The sequence below is a fragment of the Dendrobates tinctorius genome, unplaced genomic scaffold (genome assembly GCF_039654945.1).
Source record: "Dendrobates tinctorius isolate UK_male_01 unplaced genomic scaffold, ASM3965494v1 ptg000093l, whole genome shotgun sequence".
Lineage (NCBI taxonomy): Eukaryota > Metazoa > Chordata > Amphibia > Anura > Dendrobatidae > Dendrobates > Dendrobates tinctorius.
In genome coordinates, this window is record NW_027361761.1 from 13,956,632 (window position 1) to 13,984,484 (window position 27,853).

The window sequence follows — 27,853 nt, forward strand, 5'->3', positions numbered from 1 at the left end:
TATGCATGGTCCCCTCACCCCCTATCCTGGTATGCATGGTACCACTCATCCCCCAATCCTGGTATGCATGGCCCCCTCACTCCCTATCCTGGTATGTATGGTCCCCTCACCCCCTATCCTGGTATGCATGGTCCTCTCATTCCCCAATCCTGGTATGCATGGTACCGCTCATCCCCCAAACCTGGTATGCATGGTACTCCCTCATCCCTATCCTGGTATGTATGGTCCCCTCACCCCCTATCCTGGTATGCATTGTACCCCTCATCCCCCAATCCTAGTATGCATGGTACCCCTCATCCCCCCATCCTGGCATGCATAGTACCCCTCATCCCCCAATCCTGGCATGCATGGTACTCCCTCATCTCTATCCTGGTATGCATGGTACCCCTCATCCCCCAATCCTGGTATGCATGGTACCCCTCATCCCCCAATCCTGGTATGCATGGTACCCCTCATCCCCCAATCCTGGTATGCATGGTACCCGTCATCCCCTAATCCTGGTATGCATGGTCCTTTCATCCCCCTATCCTGGTATGCATGGTCCTTTCACCCCCGAGACTGCGCAGTCGTCTCACGCTTGCACAGTCTATAAAGGCTTCGGACAGAGTGAGGCTTACAGCGTTATATATATATATATATAGTGAGACAGTGACCCATGTCACAGCTAGGGGTCGCTCTCAATTCTACCCAGGATATGCACAGAGGTGTATTGAGGACAAGGGGGTGCATTGCTATCACAGGCGTAGCTGTGATTGCAATGGTGAAGCAGTGACCAATGTCACAGGTAGGGGTGGCTGAGTATTCTCAGTTTGTGCATTGAGGCAAATAAAGGCCTTAGGAGTGCATGGCAATCACGAGCAGAGCTGTGACTGCGATGCAGATTAAAAATAATTTAAATAAGTGTTAGTCTTGGACATGCTAGTGCCCAAGGCAGATGTAGGGAAAACCTGCTCTGGGATGTTGTGTTGTGAAAAAGACTGCAGGATGGTAGTGGTGCAGCCCATTTAATTCCAGGCCAGGTTTTCCATGTGGCAGAAGGCTATGAAATGGACACTAATCTTTTTATGGAACTAATTCATGGACTTTAGTGCGTTGCTTGCCAAATTTAGCGAATCCAGATTATGTTGAAAGATTAACCATTTATTTCCCAACGCGTTTCGAAGTAGATATTACTTTTTCCTCAGGGGATGACATACATGAACAGATAGAGCCAGATTATATACACAATTTGAAAACTGGCGCCAATAGTCACATGTTATGCGGCAAAGAAGTCAAAGTTCAAACACATAAAGTAACATGAAATGCCATAATAATCAATCTTCACTTAATAAAATCAATTATTCTTTTAATTAATTTACAGAGAAAAAGCTTAAAAAAGCGAAAAAAAGAAAAAACAAAAAGAAATAAAAAGCGAACTCAGGCCGAAAAAAAGGGGGGACCGACAGTCCAACACTCAAACCACCACCACCAACTAAAGATTGATTATTATGGCATTTCATGTTATTTTATGTTTTTGAACTTTGACTTCTTTGCCGCATAACATGTGACTATTGGCGCCAATTTTCAAATTGTGTATATAACGTGAGACAGCTCTATCTGTTCATGTATGTCATCCCCTGCGGAAGAAGTAATATCTACTTCAGGAAATAAATGGTTAATCTTTCAACATAATCTGGATTCGGTATTTTGTCAAGCAGCACACTAAAGTCCATGAATTAGTTGCATAAAAAGATTTATTGTTTTGGCGGTCACGGAGTGGACCTTTGGACGTGCAGCAAGCTGACCACGGATCTTACATGCTTAATCTATCCTGGAAAGGGTGAGTGAATTTCTTTTATTTCTTTCAATATCAACCCGGATAAGACCCTATTGCGCTCTTTCTGTTCCTACAGTATATATACAATGAAATGGACACTAACATTATATGCACTTGTGTGTGAAATGGACTTTTAAGGACTTTTAATGTGTGAAGTAACACATTAAAGAGCCTTTGTGCTTGAACTTTGTGGATCACTTCCTCCTCACTGCATAAGTGTGCTACCGTTGCACTACAAAATGTATATCGTTTGATCCCTTCCTGATTTTGTAAGTTTGCCCACTGACAAAAGAGAGTTGAATGTCTGACTGCTCAGCTTGCCAGCAAGGGTTTTGCCACCAAATACAGTATTAAGTTTTGCTTGCCAGAGGGATCAAATACTTATTCCTCACTGCAAAATGCAAATAAATTTATATAATTTATACAATGTGATTTTCTGGATTTTATTTTTGATATTCTATCTCTCAATGTTAAATTAACCTACCCTTTAGTTTGTAGACTGTTCATGTCTTTGCCAGTGGGCAAACTTACAAAATCAGCAAGGGATTAAATGGTGATATCAACTTCCTGTTTGCGGCACGCTAGTATATGGGAGGAGGAAAACTTTTCAAGATGGGTGTTGACCATGGCGGCCATTTTGGATCCAACTTTATAAATGGCCCACACAGGTGTTGCCATATAAATGGTTCTCCCTCTCTATCTATCTATCTATCTATCTATCTATCTATCTATCTATCTATCTATCTATCTATCTATCTTTATAAATCAATAATGCACATGACAATAAGCAATCTTGTATTATATATCATCAGAGAAATCCACTTCTTTCTACTCCAGGACTAATTGTACATTCTTAAAATTCTTAATTCTTAGGTAAAATCTGCATTTGGTGACGACAGACTGTTTCATTACTGAGAGAGGCGATGAGATGACACTTGGTGCTGATAAGATTGAAGATAATGTTGAAGAAGGAGGAGCTCTGCCTCTAGATCGTCCCTTCCCCTCCCCACCTCTATAGATAGCACTTTATCAGCACATCTGTCATCTCCTATCTCAGTATTAACAATCTGTCTTCACTGAATGCAGATTTCACCTATGAATTGAGTGTTTTAAGAATAAATGATCAGTCGTGGTGGAAAAAGAATCAGATTTCTCTGATAAGATAGAATTAGGGATGGCCAAGCGTTCTCAGCACGGCTCGATACTCGATTGAGCATTGTGGCACTCGATCGACTATCAAGCAGTGTTGAGTATCGTACGATGCTCAAGTCCCCGTAAGAAGCTCATTTAAATAATCTGAGCTGCGCACCACACTGAAGCAGGATATTCCCCTGCTAGGAGCGCAGGGACCACTCTTTCAGCCAACCTCTTTGTGGTTTGAAGAACTCCGGAGATGGGAGGGAGAGCGAGAGCCAGAGAGAGAATCCTCCCAGAAAATTTCACAGTTTGCTTCCGTTATGCTCGCTACTCGAGTAGAGCACGTCCGAGCATCCAACGTGCTCAATTCGAGTACTGAGTATCCGAGCATTTCAGTGCTCGATCATCACTAGATATATTAGAACATTACTTGTTCTCATGTCTATTTTAATCTATGAAATTAAAATGAGAATGACGGTTACACTTTAAAATGAGTAAGTCACTCTCAAAATGGATTTTTCAGTGCCTTGCAAAAGTATTCTGCCCCCTGGAACTTTTCAACCTTTTCCCACATATCATGCTTCAAGCATAAAGTTACCAAATGTAAATTTTTGGTGAAGAATCATCAACAAGTGGGACACAATTGTGAAGCTGAACAAAATTTATTGGTTATTTTAAATTTTTGTGGAAATTCAAAAACTGAAAAGTGGGGCGTGCAATATTATTTGGCCCCTTTAACTTAATACTTTGTTACGCCACCTTTTGCTGCGATTAGAGCTGCAAGTCGCTTGGGGCATGTCTCTATCAGTTTTGTACATCAAGAGACTGAAATTCTCGCCCATTCTTCCTTGGCAAACAGCTCGAGCTCAGTGAGGTTGGATGGAGATCGTTTGTGAACAGCAGTTTTCAGCTCTTTCCACAGATTCTCGATTGGATTCAGGTCTGGACTGTGACTTGGCCATTCTAACACCTGGATACGTTTATTTGTGAACCATTCCATTGGTGTGTTCAGGGTGATGCTGTGTTGCCTTTACGCCAAACATATCGTTTGGCATTGTTGCCAAAAAGTTCGATTTTGGTTTCATCTGACCAGAGCACCTTCTCCCACATGTTTGGTGTGTCTCCCGGGTGGCTTGTTGCAAACTTTAAATGACACTTTTTATGGTTATCTTTGAGAAATGGCTTTCTTCTTGCCACGCTTCCATAAAGGCCAGATTTGTGCAGTGTACGACTGATTGTTGTCCTATAGACAGACTGTCCCACCTCAGCTGTAGATCTCTGCAGTTCATCCAGAGCGATCATGGGCCTCTTGGCTGCATCTCTGATCAGTTTTCTCCTTGTTTGACATGAAAGTTTAGAGGGACGGCCGGGTCTTGGTAGATTTGCTGTGGAATGATACTCCTTCCATTTCAATATGATCGGTTGCACACTGCTCCTTGGGATGTTTAAAGTTTTGGAAATCATTTTGTATCCAAATCCATCTTTAAACTTCTCCACAACAGTATCACGGACCTGCCTGTTGTGTTCCTTGGTCTTCATGTTGCTCTCTGTGCATCAAACAGAGCCCTGAGACTATCACAGAGCAGGTGCATTTATACGGAGACTTGATTACACACAGGTGGATTATATTTATCATCATTAGTCATTTAGGACAACATTGGATCATTCAGAGATCCACAATGAACTTCTGGAGTCAGTTTGCTGCACTGAAAGTAAAGGGGCCGAATAATATTGCATGACCCACTTTTCAGTTTTTGAATTTCCACAAAAATTTGAAATAACCAATAAATTTCGTTCAACTTCACAATTGTGTCCCACTTGCTGATTCTTCACCAAAAATTTACATTTGGTATCTTTATGCAAAACCAACTAAATAAGATTAAATTTGATAAATCTCCAGGTCTGGATGGCATACACCCATGAGTACTAAGAGAACTAAGTAATGTAATGTAATAGACAAACCATTATTTCCTATATTTTTCTTCTTCACCCAGAAGAGCATTTGTGAGGTCAGACCCTGATGTTGGGGAAAGGCTGAGCTCACAATTTCCATTCTAGCTCATCTGAAAGGTGTTGAGTGGGGCTGAGGTCGGGTTTCAGTGCAACCTGCTTCTAATATATTACCGAGGTAAATAGTCTAGGTTCCCTTTAGGAGCAAACTTCATAGTCATACAGTTGGTACAGAACGTATTCAGACCCCTTTACATTTTTCACTCTTTGTTTCATTGCAGCCATTTGGTAAATTCAAAAAAGGGTCTGAATACTTATGACCATGTGATATTTTGTTTTTTCTTTTTTAATAAATTTGCAAAAATTTCTACATTTCTGTTTTTTTTTCAGTCAAGATGGGGTGCAGAGTGTACATTAATGAGAATAAAATGAACTTTTTTGAATTTACCAAATTGGCTGCAATGAAACAAAGAGCGAAAAGTTTAAAGGGGTCTGAATACTTTCCATACCCACTGTAGTTAATAGTTTTCTGGACACCAAGTTGTTTTTCTTGTGAAGAGCATGTGCAGCAGTAATATTATACTGACAAACAAATAATGAGGTGAAGCTCAGGAATATTACATAATCCAGCAGGTAAAAGGTGAGAACCTACTGCTTGCAGAGAAAAGGTGAAGTAACAATAGATGTCGGAATTCCATAAGGATTAGATCTGGTAGAGTAAAGGTGAAGCCTGTGGGTTATGGCTATATGTACAAGGAATATAAACAGCTAATAAAACACAAAGGCAGGGCCGGCTCCAGAGGGAGGCTTCTATAAGAACAGGCCAGTAGTTGCTCACAAGGCCTCAGCTTTATGTTCCTTTGTTATGTAATATTTGCAGATGTACATGGGTCAGATGTCACCCTGTGATGTCAGTACAAGGTTTACATATTCTCTCGAGGTTGAATTTATTGTACTCAAAGCGTGAAGTTCATCGAAGAGATATTGAGCAGAGAAGTGTGACGGCCGTATCCACCACACCGTATGGTAAGCACAACTCCTATGAACATCTAGAAGAAATGACAGTAAATATTTCAAAAATATGACAGCAAACAAAAATAAAAGTTTAGGCAAAATTTGTATACATTTTACCTAAAAGGGAATTCCGAGGTTACTGTATAATACTGAAGCAAAGATATATAGGGCGCAAAGTTTCAGATCCCTTGCCGGGGAAAGGGACAGTTTATTTATTTTCAGATAAGTTGTTAATATATTTTTAGTTTTGCAGAAAATCCATTTTGTCTTTTATACTATTTTTACAAAAAAATTTTTTCAGTCCGTATAATTTTTTAGGTTTGCTTGATAACGTGATTGTTGTTTTCTTCTAGATTGCTTTTTGAAATTTTTTTATGGCTAAGTTTTCATCAATTGTACTCAAATAGCTCACTGGAGTTCAAAATCTGTCTACTGTAATTAGTTTTTTTGCTCAGTTGAATGTTAACGCTGTTCTACATATTTTCAAAAGTTGTCAGGTTCAGTAATAAAATGAGCCAATTCTTAATGATTTTGACCTCCTGAATTCAAATTTGAAAATTAGAATTTTTAGTTGGCTCTTGTTTCTATGATATCAAAGATTACGGCGTCATATAATTAATGCATAACATTTTCAGTACTTGAATCGTTATTATTTTTGCAAATATAAAGATGCAGAATACTTTGTTAGGCAAATTTTCTTATATTCATTTGGAGGAAACTTCACAGCATTTTAAATAACAAAAACATGTCCAAACACTATTGTGAATTATAAACAGTTACAAAATTTGCACCACCAAATTTGGTTCTCAATTCTTTTTTGCTTGTCTCTTGTACTCCTTCGTTGGATCATCTTTGAAAATTGGCCAATAGCAATCTGCAAGCATTGATGGATTCCATTTTCCTTGATATCTTTTCTCCATAGCTGTAATATCTTGGTGCCATCTCTCACCATGCTCATCGCTCTCTGCTCCGCAGTTTGGTGGAATACAGTTTAGATATGAATGTAAGAAATTAATCTTTAAGGACATGTTACAGCCAAGACCGTTATGTTATATGAGATTTTTCAACAAATCTGCATAGCTATCTGCTCTTAATTTCCAAAAAAATAGCTACCACTAAAGGAAATGCGACACATGCAGCTTTTCCTTGCCCTGGAACAAACAGAAAAACGCCATCTTGATGAAGCTTACGAATCTGAGGTCCAATAAAGTTTCCTTCCTTTATCTTTGCTAAACTCATTCTTGGACATTTATCAATGAGATACTTGAATGCTTTTGCATTTTTATCCATTGCCTTTACAAAGTTCTTCAAAATCTGATGTGGGTCAACAAGTGCTGGATGCTGGGCATTTTTGGACATTTTTACTCCCTAGCTGAAGTGAATGTCGGAGAGACCAGTCTCTTTTATTGTTTTGTTATTTTCTTGTACGACTATCCCACTCACACAGAAAGCAGCAGTACTTTGTGCATTCACTGGATACCAAGTAACAGGGCAACCACCTTTAAGTCACCACAGACAAGCCACAAAAGTTGGTCATAGTTCAGGCACCTCAACAGCTGTTTGACATTGTCATAGGTTTCTCACTAGTGGACTGCATATCCAACTTGAATTGAAGGTAGAGCGTTGCCATTATGCAGCAAGACGTTTTTAGGCTTGCTTGGAAGAATTGATGAAGGGCTTCATTTCCTCAGGGCTCTAACTTATCTTTAGTTCTTACAATAAACTGTTGATGTTCTTGCATGCCACAAGATCGCCCTCTGTGATGAAGTATTGGATAAAATCTTTATCGTGGTTGAGGAGCAAAGAAATCCGAAAACTGCCCCCTAGGAGATTCCACTGCTGTAGCCTGGAACCAAAGAGCTCAGCCTTACTCTTTTACTGCCTCTCTATTACTACCCGTGGGCTTGAAGTCACCTGACAATACAAAGGTGACATCAACCCCACAAATATTACTACACTTGCCCCTTCTACAGTCAAGTGGGAAGAGCTGGGCAAAGTGGCAGAATTATCTCATTTTATAGATGCGCCTTTCCTGGGCTGGCTGCAGGCTGTTATTTTAAGGCTGGAGGAGCCAATATCCATGGTAACTTACCAGCCTGAGAATGGTAGTCCCCAGCTATTTGCTTTAGCTTGGCTGGTTGTAAAAAAAATGGGGGGACCCCACACTGTTTTTTTAAATTATTTATTTAAATTATTTTGAAAAAAATGGTGTTGGAACCCTTCTATTCTTCATAACCAGCCATAATAAAGATTGAGCCTATTGTGCATGGAAGAGTCTATGTTTGCATCATCAGTTGGTTTCTAGCAATTCTTCATCTTGAAGAGTCGGTGATACATCTCCTTGATCTTCATATGGAATTCTTTCCTAATAATCATGGACTATAGCATGATCAGATAATCCTATATTGCCTATGGATTATGGCATGCTTGGTTATTGGCGCTATGTATGATCCATTTTGTATTTTTGTATTTTTACATATCATATTTTGTGCCATTTGTATTTTCTTGTGATATTTCTTCTTTTCTTTTCTCTAAAAAACTTTCTTTGAAAGTTTTTTTGAGCATGTTTGGATATGTTCCTCATAATAATTGTTGATATTATTGATGTGATTCAAGTAGGCTTATTTAATTGCTGGGATAATCCATGGGACTCAAGCATACTTGTTATTATTATTATTATAGCGCCATTTATTCCATGGCGCTTTACATGTAAGGAGGGTATACATAATAAAAACAAGTACTATAATGTTAAACAATACAAGTCATAACTGGTACAGGAGGAGAGAGGACCTAGCCCGTGAAGGCTCACAATCTACAAGGGATGGGTGAGAATACAGTAGGCGAGGGTAGAGCTGGTCATGCAGCGGTTTGTTCGATCGGTGGTTACTGCAGGTTGTAGGCTTATCAGAAGAGGTGGATCTTCAGGCTCTTTTTGAAGGTTTCGATGGTAGGTGAGAGTCTGATATGTTGTGGTAGAGAGTTCCAGAGTAGGGGTGATGCACGAGAGAAATCTTGTATGCGATTGTGGGAAGAGGAGATAAGAGGGGAGTAGAGAAGGAGATCTTGTGAGGATCGGAGGTTGCGTGCAGGAAAGTACCGGGAGACGAGGTCACAGATGTATGGAGGAGACAGGTTGTGGATGGCTTTGTATGTCATGGTTAGGGTTTTGTACTGGAGACCCTGGGCAATGGGGAGCCAGTGAAGGGATTGACAGAGGAGAGAAGTTGGGGAATAGCGGGGGGACAGGTGGATTAGTCGGGCAGCAGAGTTTAGAATAGATTGGAGGGGTGCGACAGTGTTCGAGGGGAGGCCACTGAACAGGAGGTTGCAGTAGTCAAGGCGAGAGATGATGAGGGCATGGACTAGGGTTTTTGCAGATTTTTGGTTGAGGAATGAACGGATTCGTGAAATATTTTTCAGTTGAAGTCGGCAGGAAGTGGAAAGGGCTTGGATATGTGGTTTGAAGGAGAGATCAGCGTCAAGGATTACCCCGAGGCAGCGAGCTGGTGGGACTTAGATAACAGTAGTTATTCCTCTATTGTATTATTTACTGTGAGCGTATTTTAGTGGCTTTTTGTAATATATTGCAATGCACTTATGCACTTTATTTCAAATTTTGGATATTTTTTGATCCATTAAAGCACCTTTTTGTACTTTCTTATATTGCACTTTTTTCATTAATAAATATATGTATAAGGTTTTTCACTATATTTATATTATATTTAATTAATAATATTTATAAATTTATGGTCACGCTTAATGATGGCTTATTATGCTGCTTGGTTTTTTATATACCCATTCACCACTAGATTATTCTGATACGCCATTTATTTTAGCGGTCCACTTGTTTCACTTTTTTTTCACTTTACTCATGCGTCAACTCTCTGGTTGATTGTGCGCCTGCGCAGTTCCCTCAAGGCCGTTCATTTCCAGGAGTGCTCCATTACTGTTCCTCCGGCTCAATTGCCGGCGGCCCAGGGGAGCGCGTCACCGGAAGTGACGTTCATACGGCGTTGTCGATCTGGGCATGCACCGCTAACATCTTACAGAGATTTTCTCGGCATTGAATACGTTTTCGCTGTTACGCTCCCTGATTGGTCACTTGTGTAATTTAAACACACACCGCCCTTGGTTTAGACACGCCCCCGGAAGAAGCTTGGTGCGAAACGCGCATTGGGGTGAGGAGGCTGCGGCGCCCATGATTATTCACACTGTGTTCAGGTATTGTCACTGATCGATTATATTTATTGTTTATTACCATCCTTTTGCCACCAGTATAGTCTATTTCAGGCATCTGTTATAGGTACTTAGACATACATGGTCATGTTACCAATTGGGAGATTATGATTATTACATTTATATTTATGTTCATTTCCAATCCTTTGCCGGGATGGCATGTTATTCATACTTGTAATATGGTATAATCATTTGATTAGCCCTATAAATCTATCCTTATAGGATATTACGATACCTCCATGTGATTCTACTGTTGTTAGGGAAGGAGCGCCTCCTACTGGGCATTTTTTTGTTTTTGTTTTTGATATTGTCTCTTTTTTAATAATTTTATGTTTGAATAAAATATGTTTTTAACCTTTTCCCTGGATCACTTCATTTTTACGGCTGTTTCTGTATAAATATAAGTCCGAATAGTGGTGTTTGTTATATATGGTTTGAAGTGCCAGACTATACTCATTTCTGTGGACTACTATTGTGGTTTATGTATTTCTATGCAGCCGCACGCTCCCTCCCTAGCGCCTGTGGCAGTGCCAGATATTAAGATGCGAGACTCGTCCGAGTTTCTCGCATGTGTGATCCCTCACTCTGCCATCCAGCATCCTCAGCACCTCTGGCACAAAGTAGATTAGTTTTTGCCTAATAACTTGTTATCCCACAAAATGACTATCTTGTGAGTCCATGTCAGTACCAGAAGCACCAAAGATACCAGAAGACAGAGTTAAACAGTCTACCCGGAGTTGAACTGCATCAGTGATAATGCATTTTTTGTTTTGTAACATACTTTTATTACGTTCTAGGGCTCAAAATTTCCCATTCAAAAGTAAATCTGTCAATTTTGAATTCTAAAAGAAAAAATGGGAAAAATGTGCTCAACTACATGGCAAAAAATGAACATATAGCAAAAAAGAGTCCAAACAAAGACAGCAGCAATGATTCACACAACAGCAGTAAAAACTAAAGGGCAGGAGAAGAATACAGATCTTCAGGCAATTTCGATTTTTCCTTATCACTAAGTGGCACAGGATAATCAGCTTATAAAAAATACACAAATAATAAGTTGCAATACTCCGTTTATGGTATATGTGTCTATATGACGCCCTCCAGTGGTGGTAATGTAGGTTGCAGCCTGCCGAGTGGTTTGCTGGTATGTTGTGATATCGTATTGAAATTGTTTTGTGAGAACTTGGAGCCTAGAAGAACAACAAATTGAGGGTGGACATACAATATGTGTATATGCATAAGGAATGGTTCTTAACTATATTTAAAAGGGACAGAACCTCATTACTCAGTCATGGTTAAAATCTGAAACACATCACTAAAATATAGATGAGGGCCTAGACAGCAATCCTCAAGAAATATCATTGATGTCAGATCCGAGGGGTCCAACATCTAGCCCGCTGCCCATCAGTTGCTTTCTGTTCTAATTGCAGCCAGAGTTAAACAATGTGCAAAGCCTAACAGCACAGCTACGTTCACTGGTAATGGCTTTTCCCAAGTACTGCAGCTAAACTCCCATTTACTTCGATAGGAGCTGATCTACCGAATAGCAGCTACTCAGTACAGGGAGCTGTGATGTTTTGAGTCCATACACTGTTTACTTATGGTCACCATCAGAAACTGAAAACAGATGATTGCTGGATGTAGCACGTGTCGATATTAATAGGGATAGGTCATCAATATCTTAAATCCGGAAAACCCTTTAACCCCTTTCCGAAATAAGACTTAATAGTACGCCGATGTCCGACACCCTTCCTTTGATGTGAATTCCGGCGCTGAGCCCACATCTTTCCCAGCACATGTCAGGTGTTTTGAACAACTGACATGTGCCTCTAAAAGCCGCGGGTGGAATCTTGATCCAACCACGGAGAATTAACCCATTAAATGTTGCCGACAACCAGAGGTCTCCTTCATAACCCAATGGTCGGCGCTCATAGCAAGTGAGTAATTCTGCTACATACATGTGATCTGATCATTGCTTGTTTGTAGCAGAGCCGATTGTACAAATGCAGCTTCTAGTCTCCCATGGACTATTGAAGCATGCAAAAAGTAAAAAAAAAAATGTTTTAAAAAATGTAAAAGTTCAAATCACCCCCCTTTCGCTCCATACAAAATTGATTTATAAAACAATAAAAAAAAAATCAAACATACAGAATCATCCAATCTATCAATGTAAAAAAAATTAATCCGATGGCTAAACAGCAAAACAAGAATAAAATTCAAAACCTCAGAATTACTTTTTTTGGTAGGCACAACATTGTATTAAAATTCAATAACAGGTGATCAAAGGATCGTATCTGCATCAATATTATATCAATAAAAACATCAGCTTGGCATGCAAAAAGTAAGCCCTCACGCAACATGAGATCACAAAAAATGGAGACGCAATGGTTATCTGAAAATGGCGCAATTTTATTTTTAACAAACTTTGGAATTTTTTTTGCCGCTTAAATAAAAAAGAACCTAGACATGTTTGTTGTCTGTGAACTCGGAATGACCTGGAGAATCATAATGGCAGGTGTCAGTTTTAGCATCTAGTGAACATGGTGTAAAAACAAAACAAAAAAGAACCATTTTGGCAAAAATATATAAAAAAGTTATGGCTCTGGGAAAAAGGGGAGCAAAAGATGAAAATGAAAAACTGAAAATACCTCTGGTCGCTAAGGTTTTAAATGAAGGACCATTTTTTTTTACAAGGGCATACATGAAGCTTTGTAAAATTTATCTGCTTGTACACTTTTGATAACTGTTTTGAGAGCTAACGGACAAATGAAAGATTTTTATTTCCAACTCCATTATTAACATGCTTGACTTAGCCACTGACAGATCCTTCAATAATTCTTTGTCCTGACCTGTATACAGTCATGGCCAAAAGTTTTGAGAATGACACAAATATTAATTTTTACAAAGTCTACTGCTTCATTTTTTCTAATGGCAATTTGCATATACTCCAGAATGTTCTAAAGAGTGATCAGCTTAACAGCAATTACTTGCAAAGTCAATATTTGCCTAGAAAATGAACTTTATCCCCCAAAACACATTTCAACCTCATTGCAGCCCTGCATTAAAAGGACCAGCTAACATCGTTTCAGTGATTGCTCCATTAACACAGGGTGTGGGTGTTGATGAGGACAGGGCTGGAGATCAATCTGTCATGATTAAGTAAGAATGACACCACTGGACACTTTAAAAGGAGGCTGGTGCTTGGCATGATTGTTTCTCTTCTGTTAACCATGGTTATCTCTAAAGAAACACGTGCAGTCATCATTGCACTGCACAAAAATGGCCTAACAGGGAAGAGTATCGCAGCTAGAAAGATTGCACCTCAGTCAACAATCTATCACATCATCAAGAACTTCAAGGAGAGAGGTTCCCTTGTTGCCAAAAAGGCTCCAGGGTGCCCAAGAAAGACCAGCAAGCGCCAGGACCGTCTCTTAAAAGTGTTTCAGCTGCGGGATTGGGCTACCAGCAGTGCAGAACTTGCTCTGGAATGGCAGCAGGCAGGTGTGAGTGCATCTGCACAGACTGTGAGGCGGAGACTCTTGGAGCAAGGCCTGGTCTCAAGGAGGGCAGCAAAGAAGCCACTTCTCTCCAGGAAAAACATCATGGACAGACTGATATTCTGCAAGAGGTACAGGGAGTGGACTGCTGAGGACTGGGGTAAAGTCATTTTCTCTGATGAATCCCCTTTTCGATTGTTTGGGACATCTGGAAAACGGCTTATTCGGAGAAGACCAGGTGAGCGCTACCACCAGTCTTGTCTCATGCCAACTGTCAAGCATCCTGAAACCATTCATGTGTGGGGTTGCTTCTCAGCCAAGGGAATGGGCTCTCTCTCAGTCTTGCCTAAAAACACAGCCATGAATAAAGAATGATACCAGAATGTCCTCCAAGAGCAACTTCTCCCAACCGTTCAAGAGCAGTTTGGCGATCAACAATGCCTTTTTCAACATGGTGGAGCACCTTGCCATAAAGCAAAGGTGATAACTAAATGGCTTAGGGAACAAAACATAGAGATTTTGGGACCATGGCCTGGAAACTCCCCAGATCTTAATCCCATTGAGAACTTGTGGTCAATCATCAAGAGACGGGTGGACAAACAAAAACCTTCAAATTCAGACAAAATAAAAGCATTGATTTTGCAAGAATGGACTGCTATCAGTCAGGATTTGATCCAGAAGTTGATTGAGAGCATGCCAGGGAGAATTGCTGAGGTCCTGAAGAAGAAGGGTCAACACTGCAAATATTGACTTGCTGCATTAACTCATTCTAACTGTCAATATAACCTTTTGTTACTCATAATATGATTGCAATTATATTTCTGTATGTGATAAAAACATCTGACAAACACACATAAAAGCCAGAGGCCAGCAGATCATGTGAAAATATAATATTTGTGTCATTCTCAAATCTTTTGGCCATGACTGTAGATATGGGAGCATTAGGAAACCCCAATGCATAATAGATTTGTGTCAGGCTCACTAAGTAAGGTGGATCCTCAAAGTCCAGATGAAGCCTGCCGGAAACAAGTAGTAGAAGCTTTGGAAGCTGCAAGCAATCAGGAGGCATCCTGGAGACTGCAGACAGGCAGCATAGGTACTGGAATGTGCAGAAGCGTAGCAGAAAAAAATAAAGTCTGAATACTAAGGCTGTGTTCACACACAGCGTTTTTATCGCGTTTTTCCCACAGATTTACCAAAAAATCCGCTTAAAAGAAGCTTCCCATTCGTTTGAATGCATTTTGCACTTTTTGTGCATATTGATGCATTTTTTCCCCCTGAAAAAAAACGCTTCGCGGTAAAAAAAACACAGCATGCTCATTAATTTCGTGGAAAATTCCGCATTTCTAGCTATTTTCTATGTGTCCGGGGACGCGCTGAAAAAATCGCGCCAAAAACGCACAAAAATCACGGCAAAAACATGCAAAAATCGCGGCAAAAATGTGCGTTTTCTGGGAAGGAGTCCAGTTTTTATGCAGACATTTTCTGCATATGTGTGCACATAGTCTAAGAGACAGGTGTGAGTCTTAGTAGGCCTCATAAAAGCCTGGGTGATTACATAGTAGCACGCCTGGCTACTTGCAAAGCCAGACTTGGCGCACAAGAACGTTTAGCGGAGAAGGATGAAGGGAGCATATCCCAAACCCGGGACAGGTGTGTATCAATTTGGCAACAGTTTAAAAATTCTAAATTTATTAATCTGGTCTAAATCATGTTTAGATAGCTAACTACAACCACTTTCACATCAGTTTTCAAAAGTTCTGAGCAGTTAGGATGATCTTAAGATGATCAATAGTTGTTACTTGTGATTGTTGGTTTCTTTGCTTATATTTGTCTCAAATTTTAGGTTTGACATAAAAGCCTTTCACAATGGAGCTCATCTCACTCCTTATATCACTTGCCGTCATCCTGTTTTTGGCCAATGTGTTTAAGAATCATAAAAAGTATGCCAACTTTCCTCCCGGACCTAAATCGTTACCACTTATTGGAAACATGAACTTGATGAACACAAGGAAACCTCAGAAGTCATTTATGGAGGTAACATGATGTAGAAACATAGCTTGTATAGCACAATCTTGATGGCTCTCAGTTATTTCCATTTGTTGTAAGATGAATTTTCCTGTCTCTCACTTGGATAGTTTCAGCTGGCTTCTTTGATTCTACAATTTGCTGTTTCAGGTATGAAGAATTCACTAAACACTCTACATAGCTTTAGCCACACACTGCTTTACCTCCATCTTTAGTCTCTTTTTATTGTGTGATGGTCTGCAGTGCTCTCTTTTGGCAGCAGATAACAATTCAGGTTTATATAGAATACAATGTACTTAGAACTATATTCAATCAATGTAAATCTAAAGGCCAATACAATCTATAAAAAGGGGCAAGTGTGTCCCTTTATATATGCTCGAGTTTCGGACATGCTTGAGATGTTGTACTGTCCTCTGTGATGGCTATCAAACCATGTAACGTGTGAATCAAGTTGTCTTGATTCTTCAACTGAGTGACTCTAAATCCTTGATTATGAAAAGGGGTAATTTATGTACAGACAGTTGAAAACAAACCGAAAGAAGCAAAAGCCAACAAGCAGGGAAGCCACCCACAGGCACAATCATAGTGGGAAATCAGTATGGCTCCCTAAACGACACTCCCAAATATGATGAGAAAACCAAGAGAAACACACCGGAGTACAAAGTCCATAATTATAAAATTTAATAAAATTTATTATAATAATTTAAAATGACAATAACAATGAGTACACAAAATACAATATAGTACAAACATCAGGCAATCATGGCTGAGGTCAGATAATAATAGAATTAGAGCAAATTTGCATAAGGTGCAGACAACATATGGTGAATAATAGGCTCACACCTCCTCACAATAGAGGTCATTATATAAGTATACAGACAATAATCTGAGGTTAAAAAAGTGCTCAAACAAAGTGCTTACCCATAGTAAAGCTGCACAGGACCACTGACCGCCGCAACCGACGCGCGTTTCGCTCACTCTTTATCAAGGTGCGGTGCAGTGTGCCACAACGGGCCACCCTTAAATATCCCCGAGACCAGCTGAGCACAATAGCGACGCGTGTGTCCGGGAGCCGCCCCCGGAACTTGCATCACCAGCAGGCATGGAAACACAACGCCGCAAGTCAGCGCAGACCGGAAGTCGTCACCGACATGCATACATCATGTTCCTGCGCCCCCAGCAATGCTCCGAGGTGCTTGAATCCGGAGACATGCGCACTGTGCACCAGAATCAGGTCAACACGGATGTGCAGTATGCCCAAAACTGTCATGGTGCACAACATAGTGCATGTGCATAATGTGAAAATAAAAGATAATGCAATAATCATAATCCAGAATACCATTAAGTGCTATAATCAATTCTATATGCCGCAAATAAATTTATATAAATATGTAATATAATTAGTGTAAAGTGCATAATAAAAAGGGAAGTGATGAAGGAAAAAGGGGAAAAGAAACAAAGGGAAACATTTTTTTTTTAAGAAAACAATGATAAATAACATAAGAGAGTATAGCAGATGAATCCATGATCAGCGTAGCCCATAGCAAATCTTCATCTCTACAGCCATTCAAGGATGGAAAAATGCTTGATCACTAACATAAAACTAAAATAAAAAATGTTGTATAAGTAAATACAGAGACAAAGACACAAGACACACAATAAATCCAGGATGTGAATGATCGATTATATCTTCATAATAAAGAGCTAAAACTCAACTGTTCATTAAGCCCAGACGGTGTCGCGGTATCAAGTACCACAATCCACCAACACTCTCTCTGGGCAAGTACAGGCTTAAGGTCACCCCCCTGATGCTGGCACGAACATGGTGAATACCCCATGCTTGAAAACCTGTGGGATTACAATTATGCTTAAGGCAAAAATGTTTGGGGGATAGTTTTAAGGGTACTAATGTCGAGAAAATCCCGGGCAGCCTCAATGTCATTGTCCTCTCTGTTATTTAGAATTAACAACAGGTTCTCAAAGGGATTGAGATCTGGAAAGTTGCCTTACAATATTTTGCTCATCAATCCAATGGTCTCAGGTTGTTGTACTGTCTGTATTATGACACAGGTCTCTGGACAATCATTCTTCCAGATGTCCAAAAATAATCAAGGACAGACTAACATTCTGTAGGAAGTGCAGGGATTGGACTACACAAGATTAGGCTACCTTAAGTCCCATGACATGTCAACAGTAAAGCATTTTGTGTCCTCCATTTACTGCAGGGCACATTCACAATTTTGCCTAAGAATATTGCCAAGAATAAATAATGGGATCCAAACACACTCCAAGAGAAACTTTCCCAGCGATCAAGGAGCCATTTGAAAAATAATCAATGCTCATTCCAACATGATGGGTACCACCATACCTCGGGACAAAAATGATAGCTAAGTGGCTCTGTTAATAAAATATTGAAATTTTGGGACAATGGCTAGTAAACTATCCTGGTCTCAAAATCGTTGAGAACCTGTGGTCAATCTTCACATAGAGGGTTAAAAATTAAATACTCAGACATTGTGATAACCTCCAAGCAAAGATTAGGTTAGAATAGGTTGTCATCTGTCAAGATTTGGCCCAAAAACTGATATCCAGCTGCCAGGGTGAAGGACAGAAGATGTGAAAAATAAGGGTTAGCCCTGCAAATATTGAATCTTTACAGAAACGTGATGTTTTTGATAATAAAAGTGGAAAAACGTATCAAATATTTATAATAACTGTATGAAAGGCATCTGAGACCTATATAGCAACATGATATTATATTAGAGGTCCTCATGTATTTTGATTGCAGATATCAAAGACGTTTGGCTCAGTGTTCAGCGTCCAACTGGGCACGGAAAGGTTTGTTATCCTGTGTGGATATGACGCAGTGAAAGATGCCCTTATCAACCATGCGGAGGAATTTGCAGGAAGGCCGGTGACAGCTATTGTTTCTAGAACATCTAAGGGACATGGTAGGTAAAAGCAATTTAGGAAATTACTTTATTGTAGATGGATTTAGAGTTCTTTGCTATCACATAAATTTGCTAATATGAGGTTCTGGGTGAAATTGAACTCTGGAGCCTGAGACTGTCTAAAAGATTTATTAGAAGACATTTAACATGTGGCGGCAGAGCGGCACTTCATTCCTCTATCCTATTGGTGTGCCCATGACATGATCATGGGTACTGATGGGTTGTCAAGACAGCTGGGGATCTGCTGGTTACCACCGTGCCAGTCATTACTTTCCTTCTCTGAATGAGAGCAGTGCATTCGCATGATCACAGCTTTAAGTTTAAAAAATATGAAAAAAAAATTAAAATCACCCACTTTTTGCCCCATTAAAAAGGAAATCATTAAAAAAATTAAAAGACACACATATTTGGCATCAGAATAAAGAAAATATACCAGTTCGAAGATGACAATGTACCCATCTAGTTAGAAAAATATTCAGAAGTGAGAGTCCTCAGTGGTTGATACCTTTTAATGGCTATCTGAAAAAATGGTAACACATTGCAAGCTTTCGAGACTACTTAGATCTCTTCATCAGGCATAGACTAAGGGTACCGTTACACGTAGCGATGCACCAGCGATCCCGACAACGATATGGATCGCTGGTGCATCGCTAAGTGGTCGCTAGTGAGCTGCCACACAGGCAGCTCTCACCAGCGACATAGCAGTGGTCGGGGGTCGCTACTTACCTGTCAGACACGGCGATCCTGATGTCATCCCGCCCGCGTCCACGCGTCGCTCGTCGGCGCCACAGGAAGCCCAGCAGGAAGCGCCCGACGAGAAATGGCCCAGGCCGTTCTCGCGCGATCAGCGTTCATCGCGGGGGAGTCGGTCGGAGGTAAGTGTCACATGTATCGATATCGCTAGCAATATCGCTGCTACGTCACAAAATCTGTGACGTTACAGCGATATTGCTAGCGATATCGCTACGTGTAACGGGCCCTTAATACAACATCTGAAGAATCACATATTTATGCACAACACAGCACAGAAAAAAATGCAATAGATGAGACAATTGACATGAAGCAGAGCTATCATTAGATAGGGAGTGATAGACAGGTATGGCCATAAATATTGGACCAGTTCATAGATAAGGAGTGGAATTAATTCTCATCGTCACACAATAAAAGAAAAAAGAATGGATCTACCTGTGGCAAAACATTTAGCCTGATCACAGCACCATGGACATTAAATTACTGGTATCAAAAGGTAACTTCAAGTCTCAGAGAGACAGAAAAGTTTGGGAGTACATGGCGACCTTTGATACTTTCAGTGCAGGAATGAATGTGTGGCATGGATTTATGTCCTTTTACATCAATTAAGGAATTTACTCCTAAGACTTTGTGGAGGCATCACAACACAGAACCAGACCGCAATCAGAGGACAATAAAACTTCCACTTCTTATCTATGAACTGGTCCAATATTTATTGCCATAACTGTCTCTCACTCCCCCATAATGATAGCTCTGCTTCACGTCACTTGTCTTATCTATTGCATTTTTTCTGTGCTGTGTTGTGCATAAATATGTGACTCTTCAGATTTTCTATAAGTCTATGCCTGATGAAGAGACCTGAGTAGTCTCGAAAGTTTGCAATGTGTTACCATCTTGTCAGTTAGCCATTAAAAGGTATCAACCACTGAGGACTCTCAATTCTGAATATTTTTCTATCTACTGGCTAACACGGTACAAAGATATACATCTTTCCCATCTAGTTATTGACTCTTGTAATGTGCAAATTAAGGAGAAACTTAGTTATAATATACTAAAATTATAAGGATTTAATTTTTACAAAAAAGATTACAAAAAATGCACATGAACAATATTAAATTAATATGGGTACAATAGGGTTTGATCCATAGGTGAAAGAATAATAGAGGCTGGAGACTTGGTCAGGATATTGTGACTAGGGATGAGCGAGTAGTGAAATACTCGGACTCGCTGTACTCATTACGAGAAGCTCCTAATACTCGGGTACTCGTAACGAGTAGCAAGTCCAATGTAAGACTATGGGAAATGCAAATAATGGGCTGTGTGGGACTGTGCTGGGCTGTGCGGGACTGTGCAGGGACTGTGCCAAACTGTGTGGGACTGTGCTGGGCTGTGCGGAACTGTGCTGGGCTGTGCGGGACTGTGCAGGCTGTGCGGGACTGTGCGGGGACTGCCGGTCTGTGCGGGACTGTGCTGGGCTGTGTGGGACTGTGCCTGACTGTGCGGGACTGTGCTGGCTGTGTGGGACTGTGCGGGGACTGTGCCTGACTGTGCGGGACTGTGCTGGCTGTGCGGGACTGTGCAGGGACTGTGCCGAACTGTGTAGGACTGTGCGGGACTATGCAGTCTGTGCGGGACTATGCTTGACTGTGCGGGACTGTGCTGGCTGTGCGGGACTGTGCAGACTGTGCGGGACTGTGCGGGACTGTGCTGGGCTGTGCGGGACTGTGCAGGCTGTGCGGGACTGTTCCGGACTGTGCGGGACTGTGCTGGGCTGTGTGGGGACTGTGCTGGGCTGTGTGGGGACTGTGCGGGCTGTGCTGAATATTGAATATCTGGTGTACGCTATACATATAAAAAATAATGTAGTCAGCAAGAGGAGTAATTACCTATTTGCCTATTTGCCATGTCATGAAATGTTTAAGAAAACTAAGTTATTAAAAAAACCACACTCTGGTATCGCTATATATATATATATATATATATATATAACAATTCACACTGTAAAATAATTGACTCTTAGATGGTGATAATTTAAAAAAATTAACCTTTATTAAAGGGAGAGGAAACAGGCTATTTGTTACCAAAGTAAAGGAGAAATTACTTGTGAACAAGTGCAATATATATATAATTCTGTTTTGGGAGCTGAAATATATTTGTCTATCCTCAAGAGATTACATTTACTATTGTCAGTTCCTCATATCGCTATAAACAGGGCTGGTACCATCCCCTGCTACACCCGGACAAGTGCCTGGGCCCTGGAAAAAATTTAACATAGAAATGAACAAGAAGAGTTTTTGCAAGAGGATTTTCGGTTAGAGATGATCTGGTTCAAAACACTCATCATAAAACGGTTGTGGAGAATGGGAAAGACCAGTCCCACACAGCTCTTCTGGATGTTCCTAAAACCCAGACCCAAACTCCGGGTGCATTAGAAAAACCCTCTCAGGTCTCTGAGTGACCTTACCACCAAAACAGATCCAATACCCCTGGGCAGTTGGAGGTGTTTGCAACTTACCCACTTTTTCAGCAGCCTTCCTCCTAAAAGTTCATTTAGACGACCCAAAACCCAATTTATACTTTTATGTAATAGCCCGGGCCCAATCAGACACACCTTAGCTAAAATCTACTATATGTTGGTGGACCCCCGGAGCTGTTCACCCCCTTCTTTCCTTGCGCAGTGGGAGAGAGATTTAAATATTTCTTTTACGGAAGATCAGAGAACTCAAATTTTTACCCTTGTACACTGTGCCTCAATTAGCTCTAGGTTCCAGGAGGCTGGCTATAAGATTTTGTCCAGATGGTACACAGTGCCCTCGAGGTTGCACACCATATTTCCAGAAATTGACCCCAACTGCTGGAGGTGTGGAAGGACAGAGGGCACGATTTTTCATATTTTCTGGCAATGTGACTTATTAAAATCATTTTGGAAGGGGGTGTGGGAAATTATTTGTCGGGTTACGGGTTGTTCCGAAAAGTTGACTCCGGCTCTGATACTACTCCAATATAATGAAATCCCTCTCCGGAGCTATAAATCCTCTTTGTTGAAATTTTTGATCATGGCTGCGAGGGCTTGCATCCCAGAGAGATGGAGGAGTCCCGCTCCACCAACCATAACTCAGTGGATCGCAAAAGTCAATTAAATTATGTATATGGAGGACCTCACCTCATCCATGCATGAATCATACCCAAAGTTTTGGGCTACTTGGCTTGGATGGATGGATTTTCGTAGCTTTACTGAGTATTGTGATCTAATGCTGGAGGCAAACCCCCCTGAGCTTAACTGAAAACATCTGGCTGAGTGGTGAACTTGGTCGGGTGGGTACTCCTTCCCTTACCCCCTCGTTTTTTCCTTCCCTCCCTCTTTTTTTACCTCTCTTGGATCCGTTACTTATTTTACCCCACTCTATTTCGTTTCAACTGCTCTCCTTCTTCTTCCTCTGTTCTGTCTTTTCTTTCCTATACTGTTTGTTAAATGTTAAAAATGAAAGACCGTCCGAATTGGGTCATTGATCTCTACTACCGGGTCCCTGGATGTTAAGGAATCGTGGACAATTGTCTTGGTCGGGAGTTAAGTTGTATTGCTTGTATTCGTCTACTTGTCTGGTTTCAATTATTATGTTAACCTGGATTTCGTTGTGAGTCTTTAAATAAAGAATTATAAAAAACAAAACCCTCTCAGGATCGAACAGTGCAGAAGCCTGCTTTTCTGGGCTTCAAATCACCAAGGCTTCCCACCTCAGTGACACATATCTCCCATCCAGAATCTGTCCAGCTGCCACCTTACACCTCATTGAGCAAAAATGCAGTAATCTCTTAAATGCTACATTGCAAAGTTATGATATTTCAGTTCTTGAATCTAAAGCATGCTGAAAGGATGAGGATGTACAATACAACTTGCTAAATTGAACAATTAAACCATGTATTCAAACAATGAAATGTGCCATTTCTATCAAAGAATTAAAAAAATGAACATCTCAAGGCCTTTACAAAAAAAACAAGTAGGATGACTTTCCAAAAGTAAGCACCTGAAACAGGTCACTACATTCAAGTGACGTGTACGATCTATTATTGCACTATTGCAAAAATGAATTATGAGAAAAAAAACTACTGTATATGTAATTAAATATTATGTAGAAAATGTAATAAAAATTATATATATATATATATGTATACTGTATATATGTATACACTGCTCAAAAAAATAAAGGGGACACTAAACAATGCATTGTATTGTATAGTGTTCCCTTTATTTTTTTTGAGCAGTATACCGTATATACTCGAATATAAGCCGAGATTTTCAGCCTATTTTTTTGGGCTGAAAGTCCCCCTCTCGGCTTATATTCAAGTCATTCACACCGGGGGTTCGGAGGGGGAGGGGGGCAGTGGTGTCAGGTCATACTTACTCGTCCTGACGCTGTCTCTTGAGCCCCCAGCTTCTCCGCGCTCTCTCTTCCTGCCTTCAGCGGTCACGTGGAAACGCTCATTAAAATTTATGAATATGCGCATATTCATGAGTTTTAATGAGCGGTCTCACATGACCGCTGAACGCAGGAAGAGAGAGCACGGAGAAGCTGGGGGCTCAAGAGACAGCGTCAGGACGGGTAAGTATAGCGATACTCACCTGTCCTGCGTCCATGGCTGCTTGCTGCTGTCTGTCATCGGTCAGTGACTTCAGACAGCAGAGGGTGCAGTGATGTAATTATTGTTTGCCGCCCCCCCTGCAGTCTGAACGTCACTGACCGATGACGTGGCAGATAGCGGTGAGCAGCCATGGACGCAGGACAGGTGAGTATCTGACACCCAGCGACGGAGAGGTGAGTATGTCATTTTTTTTATTTTTACATGCAGCAGCAGCAGCGGCAGCACATGGGGGAATAATCTAAGGGGCTTCTTATGGGGTCAGCATATGGGGAAATAATCTAAGGAGCTTCTTATGGGGTCAGCATATGGGGGAATAATCTAAGGAGCTTCTTATGGGGTCAGCATATGGGGGAATAATCTAAGGAGCTTCCTATGGGGTCAGCATATGGGGGAATAATCTAAGGAGTTTCTTATGGGGTCAGCATATGGGGGAATAATCTAAGGAGCTTCTTATGGGGTCAGCATATGGGGGAATAATCTAAGGAGCTTCTTATGGGGTCAGCATATGGAGGAATAATCTATGGAGCTTCTTCTGGGGACACCATATGGGGGAAAAATCTATGGAGCATTTCCCACCCTAGGCTTATACTCGAGTCAATAAGTTTTCCCAGTTTTTTGTGTCAAAATTAGGGGGGTCGGCTTATACTCGGGTCGGCTTATACTCGAGTATATACGGTATATTACATTTTCTCCTTTTCTTGACAAGCAGATTTAGTAAGGTTGCAGTTACAGTTGTATTTAAATGTACAGACCATGAAGATTTTTGTTTTGTCTTAGAAAAAAATAATCGAGGAAGTACCCTTTCTTAAACACCCTAACTTTAATTTCCGGATTTTGGAGAGGAGTAGTAAAATACTAAAATGCCCTTCTTTTTTGCAGTGTGTGAAAAAAAAATATAAGTTGCTGTTGCTGCAGTATATTATAGGTCAATCACTTCACAGTCACACTGGCCATAAAGGTTCTGCACCTCCCTATCGCTTGAATCTTTGGATTATTATTCAAAGACTGAGAATGACATGCTCAGGTTCCCTGAGTTTCAACACTGCAGTAGTACATTGCAATCACATTGTGCTTTTTCTATCTCTTTTTGGAAGGAGATTTGTGTTCTGTCCTCCCTTATCTACATTGGAAAAGCCCAATTAGTCTGCTTAGCCTGCCCTTATCTGTTATACAGCTTGTCATAGTAACCAACCATTGGCTTGGCTAAACTGTAAAAGCCACAAGGCATTATTGAAAGCTCATATAGCTGCAGCTAACATTATCAGCTAATTGTTTGAGTCTTCAACATTGTGTGAAGGTATGCCAGGAATTCTCTCTTTTTTTTTTTACGATTCGCAAACAGAATCACAAAGTACTTAAATTCTCAGTGACCTGCAAATTGAGGAAATTTGACTCCGAGCCTATGTCCTCCAGATCAATTTCCTCATTTCTGTATTAATACATCTAAAATAATTATAAAATACAGTATATACTCGCCATTTTGCTTTCCACCAATCCAACACCATGTCTGAAAAGTTTAGATCTTGTCCTCTGTTAAGGGTGGTTCATAGTGCGTTAGGGGCCATGCGTTGAGTGCATCCATTACATAGCGGCACTAACGTTATGTAACGGATGCGCTAACACACCCATTGGCCGCAATTAGAGTAACGCATCCTAACGCATGCCAAAATCGGCATGCGTTAGCGATGATGCGTTACTTTATGACGCACCCTCGAACGTGGTCTACCGTGTTTTCGGGTGTGTCGGGTCTAACGATGCGTTCACTGTACATAGACCTGTGTGGCTAATGCACGGTAGTACATGGTAACGAACTGCTACCATGCGTTAGAGCATACGTTAGCACTATGGGCAAAAATGATGCAAAAAATTACATCTGCATTAGAGAATCCGTTAAACGGATCCATTATACGGATGCCCCTAACGCAATGTGAACCTAGCCATAGTTTTATGAAAGCTGCTTTTTCAGTAATTTACTCACCCAAAGAACATCATAAAATCATTACTTTCATGCGGTAATCTGTTACTTTTTTTTTACAGGACTTATATTTGCAAATGGCGAGAATTGGAAAGTGATGAGAAGATTCGCTCTGTCCACATTACGAGATTATGGAATGGGGAAGAAGGGCATAGAAGACAAAATTATTGAGGAGTGTGAATGTTTAATGGAAAAAATTAGGTCTTATGGAGGTAATTACAGTATGTCCATGTTCTGCAACCATAAAGAAATGTAATGTAAAAACTCAACTCCAATGAATATGTGTAAGATATAGGCGGCATCCGTGTGCCGTCCGTGAGCTTTACATGTTTAACATTGCTAAATATAAGGGAAGCTTTGCAATCTCTTTTTCTTTAGCCATACCTTTATCCATACAATTAACCAGAAAAACACTGATGGCACACTGATCCAAAACACCGATGACACTGGTTGGTTTTGTTCCGGTACTGTGTTTTTGAGGCATAACATTGTAATTAATAGGAGAAAATTTGCAACCCATTTACTTACTTTTTTCATCTGTGAAAATCACTGAAGAAACACTGACCACATACTGATGAAACTGGGGTTCAATACCTTGATGAACAACAGTTATTGTTTACGCGTATGACAAAAATCACGGACATCCGAATGAGGCCTAAGGGTACCGTTACGCTTAGCGATGCACCAGTGATCCTGACCACGATATGACCCGGTCAGGATCGCTGGTGCATCGCTAAGTGGTCGCTAGTGAGCTGCCAAACAGGCAGATCTCACCAGCGACATAGCAGTGGTCGGGGGTCGCTACTTACCTGTCAAACAAGGCGATCCTAACATCCTCCCGCCAACGTCCACGCGTCGCTCATCGCCACAGCAGGAAGACCAGCAGGAAGTGCCCATGAGAAACGGCCCAGGACGTTCTCGCGCGATCAGCGATAATCAGCGGGGGAGCCGGTCGGAGGTAAGTATCAGACACAGCGATATCGCTAGCAATATCGCTGCAGCATCACAAAACTAGTGACGTTATAGCGATATTGCTACCGATATCACTTAGTGTAGTGGGCCCTTAAGACATAGATGTTTGTAATCAGGATGCCGGACCCTCATGCATGCTGCCTATAGTTTGGGCAACATGAATCATGATACAGGTTCCCTTTCTCCCTGAACAACAAATGTGTTCATCCGTTTTTAGGTCAAATCAATGCATCATTATGCCATTGCTGGAAAAAAAACCTTTGGACAGGACACTTAGCTAACAGGAACATTATTTTCTGGTCTGGCACATGAGCTTTGGTTCAGACCATCAATCGGACAGCTGCACTTTCTCTTCTGGATGCATTGTTTTGTCACTTTCCTCGCGTTACCTGCAATTTAATATTGACCTTTGTGTGCATCATGTACCTGTTTTGTTTTTAACTTGTCACTTACGCACTTTTTTGGTCCCACTAGTAGACTCAACGAGTGCACTATGGACACAAACCTATGACTTCTATCTTTAAGTTCAAGCCTCACCGCACTGGCCCCCTTCGACCTGATTTGGGAATCATGTGGGCAAGCTGCTGTTACCTAATATCACATGAATTTTGCTTGCACAGTGACATCTAAGCATTCTGATCCAACCTTTTTGGCTGGCAGGATGTAACAAAGGATTTCTTTGTGGTGCACACTTTACACGGTTAGGAAAATAAGATGGTTAGACGTGAAGCCACCCAGTTTTGTTTGCTTTTTCATCTGTTTAATCAATGTGCTGCAGTCAATATGTTCTGCGTTTTATAAAGTATTCATTTTTCAGGCAGCAATCTTGTTTGCATTTTTGGGGACATTTCACGTTTCAGAGCTCATTCCTACTCCAACCCCCAAG

General features: G+C 40.8%; 1 protein-coding gene across 2 annotated transcripts in view; it reads left to right on the forward strand.

Annotated features, from left to right (window-relative positions):
* Positions 1-1,726: 1,726 nt before the first annotated feature.
* LOC141098565 (cytochrome P450 2C23-like) overlaps positions 1,727-27,853 on the forward strand; it is a 56,485-nt gene continuing 30,358 nt past the window's right edge. The window contains exons 1-5 of one of the 2 annotated variants that reach the window (XM_073586468.1): positions 1,728-1,819; positions 5,784-5,929; positions 15,497-15,687; positions 18,467-18,629; positions 26,058-26,207. In XM_073586468.1, coding sequence (XP_073442569.1) covers positions 15,520-15,687; positions 18,467-18,629; positions 26,058-26,207 — 481 coding nt within the window. In that variant the 5' untranslated portion in view covers positions 1,728-1,819; positions 5,784-5,929; positions 15,497-15,519. Of the gene's footprint in view, positions 1,820-5,783; positions 5,930-15,496; positions 15,688-18,466; positions 18,630-26,057; positions 26,208-27,853 lie in introns of both variants that reach the window. The other variant, XM_073586469.1, reaches the window with a different exon arrangement.